Source organism: Moschus berezovskii, chromosome 11 (genome assembly GCF_049115385.1).
Source record: "Moschus berezovskii isolate FMDL1 chromosome 11, NW_MosBer_1.0, whole genome shotgun sequence".
Classification (NCBI taxonomy): domain Eukaryota; kingdom Metazoa; phylum Chordata; class Mammalia; order Artiodactyla; family Moschidae; genus Moschus; species Moschus berezovskii.
In genome coordinates, this window is record NC_142470.1 from 58,895,065 (window position 1) to 58,907,986 (window position 12,922).

The 12,922-nt window shown below is 43.3% G+C and overlaps 1 protein-coding gene across 6 annotated transcripts in view; it reads right to left on the reverse strand.

Annotated features, from left to right (window-relative positions):
* The window catches only part of REEP1 (receptor accessory protein 1), a 138,893-nt gene that overhangs the window by 32,355 nt on the left and 93,616 nt on the right, over window positions 1–12,922 (reverse strand). For all 6 annotated transcript variants that reach the window (XM_088841354.1, XM_088841353.1, XM_088841351.1 and 3 more), the window contains exons 4-5: window positions 11,137–11,257; window positions 7,048–7,161 (exon numbers count right to left, since the gene is read on the reverse strand). In XM_088841354.1, the coding sequence (XP_088697480.1) occupies window positions 7,048–7,161; window positions 11,137–11,257 (235 nt within the window). The remainder of the gene's footprint in view (window positions 1–7,047; window positions 7,162–11,136; window positions 11,258–12,922) is intronic.

A 12,922-nucleotide genomic window follows, 5' to 3' on the forward strand; every position in this document is an offset into this window, starting at 1 on the left:
TGCATCCAGCATCATCATCCCTACAGGCCAGCTTGGAACAGAGGTGGGGCAAGTGACGTCAGATCAGTAACTCTTCCTGAGTGCCGGCCCTTCCACTGACTTGTGAGGCTGAGTCTCTTGCTTGTTTAATCCATCAGGAGTGGATTCCAAATAGAAATCTGGAGAGAAAGGGCGTTGGGTAACAAAGGCGAGCGTGGTAGAACCACAGTGAACAAGGTTTGCTTGGTTCTGTTTCAGCTTGTTTTGGAAACAAGCTCCAGGGGAGGCTGATTTGTTGGGGAGACTAGAGGGCAGGGAATACTTCCAAATTTTTTCAGTGGGTTGTCCATACGGTTTAGATAATCTTGGTGTTTAAACGGTTGCCATAGTGAATTCTAAACAGTAATTTTATGTCACACAGTCCTTGGCTGAAACAGAAAGAGGGCTAACCTGACGTAAGTGAGCACAGAGGCTGAGAAATGTCGTCTGAGGGGTGAAGGGACAAGCACAAAGCTTCCTGGAGTCCCTGGGTTCAGCAGACACGAGGGTGTGAAGCCACACAAGGGAGACATGGGAACCTCGAGGGGCCAGCAGTCTTTTCTTCTTCCTTGGAAAGCATGCCTTCCAAGCATGAGTGGATATAGGGAGATGTTATAAAAAGAAAATCAATATTTAATAGATATAATTAATTAAATCGGTTAATTATAATTAAATCTGATTAACTGTAATTAATCTGACAGATTGTAAACAGGTAGTTGTTTTTTTTTTTTTTTATCGTTCGGGATTTTGCTAGGAAAAAAAGAAAGGGAAAAAACTCCAGTCTGGTCAGAAATCTCAAATACATTAGGCTCATGAACTTTCCAGAATTAGCTTCTGGTTCCAAAAATAAAGTTCTGTGGTCATTTGAACTTTATTCAAGCAAGATTTTCAGATAAAGCAATGATGGATAAAAAATAAGGATCGGAGGCAGACAACTTTTTTAAAAAAATTATGGTGAATTGTTCCATAGAGTTTATTTTTAAAGCAAAAAAGAAGGGGATTTTTTTTTTTTCAATGAGTGGGAAGACACTGTAATTTATCTCCCTATGACTGTGCCTAGCTATTTGGATAGTAGGGCCATAACCAAGGCTTGGCCACTCTGGTGGCCGCTGACCATAATTGCAGGGAAAGTGCCTGAGCTTTGCCTGATAAGTCAGCAAAGTGTGAAAGCAGGACTGGACCAGGGGAGAAGGTGAAGAAGCAGAAGTTCCACTGTGGGCAGTGCTGTAGGCTGAGTCTCCATCCCCCTGTTTTCCTGGTACACCTCATATATAAAGGCCCAAAGTGCTGGGCAGGTGAGGGAGGGAGAGGCCTTGGTTAAAGCAGAGCACTGTAGGCAAGAAGATGGAAGTAAGGCAAAGGAGAACCCAGGAGGCATAACAGAGGTCCTGGTGCAGTGCTGTCCAAGAGAACTTTCTGTGATGGTGGAACATCCTATACCTGGGTCAGTCACAAGCCACACTGGCTGCTGAGGACTTAAAAGGGGGTTAGTAAAGACTGAGGAAATGAATATTAAAACTTACTTAATTTTGAATAATTTAAAGCCGCCACATGTGGCAAGTGGCTACCATTTTGGACAGAGGATTGGAGGCCTCAAAAAGTTTATTCTTCAGATCAATTAACGAGGTTTAATGAGTATAAAACAACAAACAAGATGGCAGTTTGGTTTTTAGTTGGTTTCTTCCTAAATGAGGAACAAGGGAAAAGAAACCAGAGCCACTCATCACCAGGAGCTCACAAACTAACAGGAAATATCCGATTCTAGGGAGGGAAGAACCCACAGGCAATCTGGGGCAGAAGCACCCCTCACGCGCAGAGTGCCAGCTTTACTGAGGGTAGCTGTCTTGAACAGCTAACTCTAATAACATTGGCACCGCTGGAACTGTTCTAGGAAAGGATCTCCAGGGGAAGTAAAATGGCATTATTTTCCAAGTTATGAGACAAGTAAAACACAAGATTGGTTTACCAGGCCAGAGAACCGGGCAGGTGGAAGAGACGGAGGATATAGTTCAAATGTCAAGGGGAATGAGGGGGCCTGGATATCTCACAGTCTTAAATTTCTTTCTTTTTTTTTAAGTGAAAAGTGTTTATTAGGAGGAAAAGAGTACAGTTCGTGTGGATAGACACAGGGCAGAGCCAGAGAGAGTCACTAAAACTCTTACGCAATTGTTTTTTTCTCACTATGGTTTCTCCTCATGTGAGAATGTATTTTGCTTTACTAATTAATTTCTCCATTCCCTTTTCCAGGGGATCTTCCTGATCCAGGGATCAAACCCAGGTCTCCCACAGTGCAGGCAGATTCTTTGCTGTCCCAGCATACCAGGGAAACCCAATGAATTTCTAGAGAATTATTTTTAAAAAGAAAGCTTTCCAATTCTAGTCTTAAAAAGATGTGGGCTCAATATTCCCTCCAGGTGGAATTACTGACTGGGAAATATTAATAGCTAACATCTAAGTTCAGAACCAACCAGGAGACTAGGGACACGAAGAAAGAAGGCACTAGCGAAGTGTGTTCCCAGGAAGGAGACAGAGCAGCTGTCACTGAAAGCAAAGATGTACCGCTACTTCCCAGGGACAAGGACTAGACTTTGGGGAAAACTGGGGGATGTGTTGGGGTTACTAGGTCTGGAGAGACATTTCCAACGTGCAATATTTTTATTTTAGATTTTCTAGTTCTAAGATAAAACATCAATAGCAACTTAAATTCATACAGTGACAGGCTCTATTTTCTTGGGTTCCAAAATCACTCCTGACAGTGACTATAGCCATGAAATTAAAAGACACTTGCTTCTTGGAAGAAAAGCTATGACAAACCTAGACAGCATATAAAAAAGCAAAGACGTCACTTTGCTGACAAAGGTCCATATCGTCAAAGCTAAGGTTTTTCCAATAGTCATGTACGGATGTGAGAGTTGGACCACGACGAAGGGTGAGGTCCAAAGAATTGATGCTTTCAAACTGTGGCACTGGAGAAGACTCTTGAGAGTCCCTTGGACTGCAAGGAGATCAAACCAGTCAATTCTAAAGGAAATCAACCCTGAATATTCATTGGAAGGACGAATGCTGAAGCTCCAATACTTTGGCCACCTGATATGAAGAGCTGACTCACTGGAAAAGACCCTGATGCTGGAAAAGATTGAGGGCAAGAGGAGAAGCAGGCAACAGAGGATGAGATGGTTGGATGGCATCACTGACTCAATGAGCTTGAGCAAACTCCGGGAAACTGGACAGGGAAGCCGGGCGTGCTGAAATCCAAGGGGTCTCAAAGAGCTGGACATGACTGAGCAACTGAACAAATGGTTTACAAACTTTCTTCACACTTCATGATTATTTGCAAAAACCCTGCAAACATTCTTTTTTTTTTTTTTTTTTGAGAAAGAGCTCAGGGCTCAAAGGAAAAAGGGCTTACAAGGAAAAAGAATGAACTAAAAGTGTAGGTAAAAGACCTTTCATTCTTCCAGTTAAGCTCTGCAGTTCCTCTTGGAGAAGCATCAAAGCTATGGAAAAAAGATCAGATGAGGAAGAAGTGCCCTCCTCATCTGGTCACCTGGTCCCAGGCTCTCTTCAATCTGTCTGAACTCAGAGAGAGGCTCTCAGGCACCTCACCCCGTCTTCTGCATCTGTTGAGCTAAATGCAATAGGTATTTAGAGTGGGAACTGATTTGTCAGTTGAGGGTGTTTTCTGGAAGGAGACAGGCAGGGTCCAGGAGATGTAAAATGGGGCCACGAGCACTGCGACCATAAATTCCAGTTTGCTTGGAACAGACCTAGTTTATACCTGTTGTCCTAGCATAATAATTAGAGCATCCTTTCACTCTCAGATGTGTCCTGTCTGAATATTATATCATATGGTCACCCTAGCCACCGGGACTTGACATGGTGTCTTTCCCCACCCCCCAAAAATTGCTTTGACTATTCCTCTGGGGTCATTGACAAGGTTGTTCTGGACTCAGCTTTCTTGTTCTCAAGGTTAATGCTTCTAAGGGGCTAAATCTGCACCCCAGGAATGTTAAAGAAGTTAACTGTTTTAACCCTAATCACCTGTGGTTTATGGCTCTGCATGGGGCATCAGGCAGTGACCCATAATGAGCTGGCTGTTTGAAAATCATCTGGGGAACTTGTTAAAAATAGAGATGCAAGGGCCCATGGCCTGAAATTCTGATTCAGCACATCTGAGAATCTATTTAAAAATGAGAAACAAAGCTTCCCAGGTGGTTTGAACACTGAAGCCAGATTTGAACCCACTGGTGAGTCATCATTCTTCAACAGCTGGCTGGAGTGGTCCCTTGTTGCTATGGAAACCACTGATCTACCCCTCAGCCAGACTGAATTTTACTGTTTTTTTTTTTTTTAAGTACACATCTGTTTCAAAAATAGAGGACATTATTTTAGGGAGAGAAGAGTATTTTCTCTGTTAAGACATTTAGAGAGGAAAAGAAAAGCTCCTAAAAGGCAGAAAAATTTCTAGTCTGAAACCAATTTCAGCAGAAAGCAGGCGTCCCTCACTACTTTAGCAAGACAAGAAAGAACCAGTGAGCAGTTATTTTCTGAAGCAAGTTTCAGACTGTCTGGAGCATCCTTCAGGTTAGCTGTAAGGTGCCTGGCTGGAGGCCTGGGCTCACGGGCTTCCCCAGTGGTCAGAGGGGCTGATGGTGACTGGCCAAGATGGTATCAAGACTCAGGAGACTCCGGCTGGAGAGGGACCTGGAAAAGGATGGCCCTACAGAATTACCATCAGAATACAATTTACACACATGGCTGAGTGGCCAGGCGGCCCGCACTGAGCCACTCTGATAAATACACCCCACTGATGCTCTATGTCTGAGCTGAGGAGACAGCAGTAATCTTTCCTTTAGGTGCAGAAGCAGAGAAGATGGGGTGGAGGAAAGGGCCTGGGAGAAGGCTTCTATAAGCCTCATGTGGTCAAGCTGGCCTGATGAATTCAGAATTTAGCAATTCCAAGTTCTCTTTTCTTTCAGCTTAAGCACAAAAGCATAAAATGATCGTATCTCAAACAGAATGATCTTGGAATTCACTGTGCTTTGTAAATTCTGATATCTGAAGATAAAACAGCAGAATTTCCTTTCCAAAGATACTCCCTGGGATTCACTGCTTTGCCAGCAACTATTGTACTAAGGTGGACAGGGACCCTCCAGGTACCAGCTGTAGAAGCAGCGAGACACTTCACTACAATTCTGTGTTACATAAGCAGGTGGTCCTTCTCTGAAACAGGAATCATTCCCTTTTGGTTCTCCTGTCTCCCTGCCAACCTATGTCTGCAGAACTCCTTGACTTTATGAGGATGGTACTTCTCAAACACTCAGCCCCGTGTGCTATATCTTTCTCCCAGAAATGCTCCTAAAGTGCTTCTCCCTGGGCCTAGAAAACCCAGCTCAGTCCCTTGACCCAACTCACTGTCCACATACTCCATTCCACCATCCACCGGAAGCCCATGGAGCACCAATATCAGTATTCAAAGTCCTTTTCCAAATCCTTTCAAAGCTCTACCCTCTCTTTCCCCGAAACTCTCACATCACTACCTTAGACTCATAGCTTCCCTTTGCAAATACAACTGGGTCTCCCCAGACATAAGCATAACTGTCTTTTCTCCATTCTCCACCAACTGTAGACCCCTACTCTACATCCGAGTTTGGGGGAAGTGATTTTTACATGGGCAATCTGCTGAATCTGCTCTACAAGTAAACGTCTACTAATTACATTTTTCAGGGTTGAGCACATGATAAGAAACTGACACAAATGACAAGGAGAATGTGATGGAAGAAGAAGCTGGGAAGGAACACAGAGAGCCTTTGAACAGGGCTGGGTGGGAAAGAGAAGGAAGTAATCACCTACATCACAATATCCCACAGATTTGTGTTTATTTCAAACCTCCTCTACTGTATGATATTTGTTTTTCTCTTTCTGACTTACTTCACTCTATGTAACAGGCTATAGGTTCATCCACCTCGCTACACCTGACTCAAATTCATTTTTTATGACTGAGCAATATTCCCCTGTATATATCCACCACATCTTCTTTATCTGTTCATCTGTTGATGGACATCTAGGTTGCTTCCATGTCCTGGCTATTGTAAACAGTATTGAGATGAACACTGGAGTACATATATCTTTTAGAATTGCGGTTTTCTCAGGGTATATGCCCAGGATTGGGGTTGCTGGGTCATAATGAATATATATGAAACCTAGAAAAATGGTATTGACGAACCTATTTGCAAGGAAGAAATGGAAATGAAGATGCAGAGAATGGACTTGTGGACACAGAGGGGTAGGGAAAGAGTATGATGAGTGGAGAAAGTAGCATCTCTCTCCATATATATATATATATACACACACACTATCATGTGTAAAATGGATAACTGGTGAGAAGTTGCTGTGTAACATAGGGAGCCCAGTCTGGTGCATGATGACCTATAGGGGTGGGATGGGGGGAGGGGAGGGAGGCTCTTGAGGAAGGGAATATATGTATAATCATGGCTGATTCAAGTTGTTGTATGGCAAAAACCAACACAACACTGTTAAAAAAAATTTTTTTTTAAACCCTCTTCTACTCTAGCTACTACACATATTGTCCTCCACATTTAAACCACTCATCTTATTCTAGGACCCTGGGTTCCTTACCCTGGATCTTCAGGGTCATGTGAACCTGAAGTGCCCCTGCTCACTCAGGTAAGTCTCTGCATGCAGCTGTCTATTTAGGTGACTCTCCTAGTGCAAGCTGGGAAATTGCAAAGAACCACCCCATCGCCTCTCCTTCCCTCTTCTCTGTGTCCGAGGTTTATGCTTCAAGTAACTTAGAAGTTCTTAACATGAGAACCTCAGGTGAGCTTCAGGGGCTCTGGGAATCGGTATTGCATGAATCATTTGCGTGTGTGTGTGTGCACGCAAGCACACAGTTTTCTGAGGGTAATATTCACCCTTTATCCCCTCAGCTTTTCAAGGCGACCCCAGCTGTACTTAGCCTGTCTCTGAATGAGTTACAGCCATGGTGGTCAGGTCACGGCACGGTACCTTGGAAGCAGCCATCACTGCCGCCGTGGCCGCCACGTTCAAGCCTCGCTTCCCAAAGTGCACAAGGGCATCGTAACTTCGGTCTTTCGCTTGGACCAGGCAATCATCAATTTCCTGTTAAAGGAAAACAGACACTCTGAGTTGGGAGGCCCAAATAAACCTCTATTCTTTCTCCCCTCTCCTGAGCACTAAGCTTGGCAGCTTGCTCCATCACTGATTCTTACTGGCACTGCCACTAATTGCCTGTCAGAGTTGGGTGAGTGCTTAGCCTCTACACATGGTTCTGTCTTCTGCGAAATGAGGACAGTGGTGGCACCTAACTTGTGGAGCATGGTGAGAATTCATTGTTGTTGTTTAGTTACTAAGCCCTCTCTGATTCTTTGTGACCCCAAGGACTGTAGCCTGCCAGGCTCCTCTGTCAATGGGATTTTCCAGGCAAGAATACTGGAGTGGGTTGCCATTTCTTTCTCCGGGTGATTGTCCCAAACCAGGGATTGAACCCGTATCTCCTGCATTGGCAGGCATATTCTTTACTGCTGAGGCACCCCGGAAACCGCACGGTGAGGACTACACGCGCTCATTCCAGGAAATCACCTAACACAGTGGCTGGTTTCAATAACCAAGAACCACAGGGAGGTAAAACCCTGGGATCTCTGAAATTCTATTATTTCACAGCAATTTCATACAATATCCAAATTCCTCTTCATGTGTATATCGATGGGAGAGATTAGGATACAGAAAGAGATAGGGGATATTTTTGTTGATAGAGGAGGTCATTTTACAGATAATTAAATAACAACAGAAACCAGAAGTCAACTACAAGGTAAAGGTGAGGTAGGAGAGAGGATTGAGGTCTACCTAGGAACCAAGAGCAAGTAAAATATTGGTTTAGCTCAAATTTGGATCGGTGCTGGCTCATCCTTTTTATTGTGTTTGGGTTGTTGTTGTCATTGTTTTAAGAAAACAGCCATTCTGTAATCATAGGAGCAGAGTTCAGTCAATGACACTTGGCCTCTGTCTCATCTGAAGTTCAGCACAATGGTGCACTTCCTTCACTTTGAGGTATACAGGTGGACCTTCAACTCCCTGCTTGGTCCTTGTTTAAAATTCCTCAGGAAGTCACAACACTCAGTTTCCACTGTGACCCCTGGCTGACTCTGGGAGTGATTCTTAGCAGCTCTTAAGAGTCAGTCATCTTCGTGTCAATGGAAATTACATTAGCAGCTTCAGGGTTAAATCCAGTGTTTAGAGAAAGGCAAGTAGGAAGAGTAGAGATTTGATAACGAGGTGGAGGCAGGGATTACTGTTTCTCAAACTTTACCCTCTGAGACAGTAAATGGTGTGTTCTAGTTCCTAAAGGGCATCTCAGAAAAGGCTACAGTAACCTGTACTGGAGTACCTCCAACTGAGGTACTCAAAGCCTTGCCCTGGAAATCCAAAGTGTCCAACTTTGAGAAGCAACAGAAATGAATATATCAAGCCACCTATAGTGAAAAAGTTGGCTTAATGTTCAACATTCAGAACAAAGATTATGGCATCTGGTCACATCAATTCATGGCAAATAGATGGATAAACAGTGGAAACAGTGGCAGACTTTATTTTTATGGGCTCCAAAATCACTGCAGATGGTGACTGCAGCCATTAAATAAAAAGACACTTGGTCCTTGGAAGAAAAGTTATGACCAACCTAGATGGAATATTAAAAAGCAGAGACATTATTTTGCCAACAAAGGTCCATCTAGTCAAGACTATGGTTTTTCCAGTGGTCATGTATGGATGTGAGAGTTGGACTATAAAGAAAGCTGAGTGCCAAGAATTGATGCTTTTGAAGTGTGGTGTTGGAGAAGACTCTTGAGAGTTCTTTGGATTGCAAGGAGATCCAACCAGTCCATCCTAAAGGAAATCAGTCCTGAATGTTCATTGGAAGGACTGATGCTGAAGCTGAAACTCCAATACTTTGGCCACCTGATGCAAAGAGCTGACTTATTTGAAAAGACCCTGATGCTGGGAAAGATTGAAGGCGAGAGAAGAAGGGGACAACGGAGGATGAGATGGTTGGATGGCATCACCGACTCAATGGACATGAGTTTGAGTGAACTCCGGCAGTTGGTGATGGACAGGGAGGCCTGGGGGTCCATGGGGTCACAAAGAGTTGGACACAACTGAGCGACTGAACTGAACTGATAGAGCTCTTAATTCATATGGCAGAATCTCACCACGCAACCAGTTCAGAAAGTCATATAATATCATTAATGAATTATGGAATGCTGGACTCAGTAATCCCACTCTCAAGAATTTATTCTAAGACAAGAAGTCAATAGAAGTTGACTGTATACTATGTGTGGTGATGTTTGTGGGTACTCATGAAGACAAAGTGGAAAAGGATGGTATGCAAACATGCTTAAGATTTCAGAAGACAAGTAATGCATCTGTTCAGTTTTTTGTAGTTATTGCTTTTGGGTTTTGTTTTGGTTTTTTGGTGTGTGTGTGTATGGTTAACATTTTAAGGAAACATTACATAGACTGGATTGAATGAAAAAAGGAGCTACCAAACAAATTAATAAGACAGGGGTCATTTATTTTAATGGTTTCTGCATCTATTATTTCCCCTAGTGTCTCAGTGGTAAAGAATCCACCTGCCAATGCAGGAGACACAGGAGATGTGGGTTTGATCCCTGGATTGGAAAGATCCTCTGGAGGAGGAAATGGCAACCCACTCCAATATCCTTGCCTGGGAAATCCCATGGACAGAGGAGTATGGCAGACTACAGTAGGACATGACTTAGCAACTTAGCGTGCATGTGTCTCTTATTGTATGAAATCTTAACAAAACCATGGAACAATCCATTGAAAACAAATCTGGCAAATTAGGTTCAGAGGAGATGTTAAACAAAAAATAATTTTATAGACAGTGACATTATCTTAAAAGCAGCTTAAATTTCTTTTCAAGAGGTATAAGTTGTAATTCCTCCTTGAATCCTTAGATATTGTTGACTCCTCCCTGCAATTTCTCCCTATCTTATTTTTTCCATCTCTGACATTAGACAAATCTACATTTTCATCTCAAGGATGTATGTGAAGCAAAACTTTGAAGCAAAACACAAAAGGTAAATAGCATGAAACAAATTATTATGTCTAGTCTCATTAATACACTTACCAACTGATAACTTATAAAGTATACAAATAGCAGGTATTTAATTTGTAGCATACATTTTATCATTGATCAATAAAGCAAATATACTAGAAATTTATTATATTCCAGTCTCTGTTGTAGCTATCCAGGCACAAATTCAAGCCTTTTCATCTCTCTAGGCTTCAACTTTCCTGTTTATGTTAGGTTTTTAAAAATTTATTATTTTTAATCTTTAAAATTATTATTTTTAATTTTTTGTTTGTGCTGAGTCTTGGTTGCTGCTCAGGCTTTTCTCTAGCTGCAGTCAGCGGGGGCTCCTCTGTAGTTGTGGTGTCTGGGCTTCTCACTGAAGTGGCGCCTCTTGCTGTAGAGCACAAGCTCTAGGGCGAGCAGGCTTCGATAATTGTGGCACGTGAGCTCAGTAGTTGTGGCTCCTGGGCTTGACAGCACAAGCTCAGTAGTTATGGTGCATGGGCTGAGCTGCTCCTCAGTATGTAGGATCCCCCCAGACCAGGGATCAAACCTGTGTCTCCTGCACTGGCAGGCAGATCCTCTACTACTGAGCCAGCAGGGAAGCCCTGTACTAAGTTTTTAAAGTATTTTTTAGTAGTATATATAAAAATTCCATCTACAAAAGGACAGGTGCTGAGCCTGATGAAAGGAAAGAAATTCAGTTTGGGGAGTTGAATTATGAGTGAATTTTTTTCTGTCTTTTGTTTCGATGTATGGAAATGCTTTACAATAATAGTGATGAATAATATCCTTTTGAGAATTTCACCAGGTCATAAAAATAGACTTAAAAGAGAAAGATTAGAAGCAACAATTTTCGGGTAGGGGGCAAATAAGTCTATCAAGAGTCTCCTTCAATAAAATAATGTCTTTCTTTTTTAAAAAAAAATCACCTAAAATTTTTTTCACTCACTGGAAGGAGTGAAAGGCTGAACACCACAAATTACCTTTTCTTTTGAAGACAGTGTGGGATGTACAAACTTCCTGTAGAGGAGGCTGGAGCCTTTTGTGTAGGGAGACAGCAGCCAGGCTACAAATGCTATTTTTAGTTCATAATAGAATGGAAACCTGGAGAGAGATGAGAAACATACACATTCCATTAGGTTTTCAGCAACTCTGCCCTGAGCCTATGAAAGACAGAACCTGGGAGCACAGATAGCTCTCCTGCCTGCACACAGCCTGGTCCTCGGATTCCCATGAACGTGCATGCACATACGCACATCCAAGATACAAGTCCAGGGCCTCTTTTGAAAACCAGTTCCTTTTCTGTATTTGTGTGACCTCAATATGAGGCCTGTAGGATCTTAGTTCCCTGACCAAGAATTGAACCCACGCACCTAGCAGTGAAAGCACAGAGTCCTATCTATGGGACCACCAGGGAGTTCGCAAAGCCTGTTCATGTTTTCTTTTGTTGTCAAACAAGCTAGGGACCTAGGATCTCTCAGCAGTCACTCTATGACTGTGCCTGACAACAACTGGCGCTTTCTGCCAGGCTCTGTTCACTCTGGCTGGAGCCGGAGCTCCTGCAGGCCCAGATGCCACATCCACCCTTGCCCAAGTTCCCAGTCATTCACTCTTTCCTGGAGGCCAAGAAGGGACAAACACCTGGAGGATTCACAGCAGGGCAGAGCTGACAAAGAATCTCCACTTAGAATGAAAGCCTCTGTTCCTTGGCTGTCTTCTTAGTCCCCAAACAGGCTGGACAGGAGCCCAACTCTTGCAGGAAAGAGGATGCTTCTTACCTTGCTCAAACCAACAGCAGACTTGGGAGAGGGGGCAGGGAATAGAATATAAATAGTAAAATACAGGAAAGCCTGGCATGCTGCAGTCCATGGGGTCGCAGAGAGTTGGACATGACTAAGCAACTGAACAAGTACAATATATATAACTGCTTTATATACATGCTGCTGCTGTTGCTAGGTCACTTCAGTCGTGTCCAACTCTGTGCGACCCCATAGACGGCAGCCCACCAGGCTCCCCCATCCCTGGGATTCTCCAGGCAAGAACACTGGAGTGGGGTGCCATTTCCTTCTCCAAAGCATGAAAGTGAAAAGTGAAAGTGAAGTCGCTTAGTCGTGTCTGATTCTTAGTGACCCCATGGACCACAGCCCACCAGGCTCCTCTGTCCATGGGATTCTCCAGGCTGGAGTGGGGTACCATTGCCTTCTTATATACTTATATACATACATACATGTATTTATATACTTATACATATATACATACCTGTATATATATACTCCCTGAGACTCCCTTGGACAACAAGGAGATCAAACCAGTCCATCCTAAAGGAAATCAGTCCTGAATATTCATTGGAAGGACTCATGGTGACACTGAAACTCCATTATTTTGGCCATGTGATGCAAAGAACTGACTCATTTGAAAAGACCCTGATGCTGGGAAAGATTGAAGGCAGGAGGAGAAGGGGACGACAGAGGATGAGATGATTGGATAGCATCACCGACTTGATGGACATGAGCTGGAGTAAGCTCCACGAGTTGATGATGGACAGGGAAGCCTGGTGTGCTACAGTACATAGGATCGCAAAGAGTCAGACATGACTGAGTGACTGAACTGAAAATATATATATACTTTCAGGTGTACAGCAGTGATTCAGCTGTACACCTGACTCTAACACATCACTGTAAATCAACTATGTGTGCATGCGAAGTCATTTCAGTCATGTCCGATTCTTTGCCACCCCATGTAGCCTGCCAGGCTCCTCTTTCCATGGGG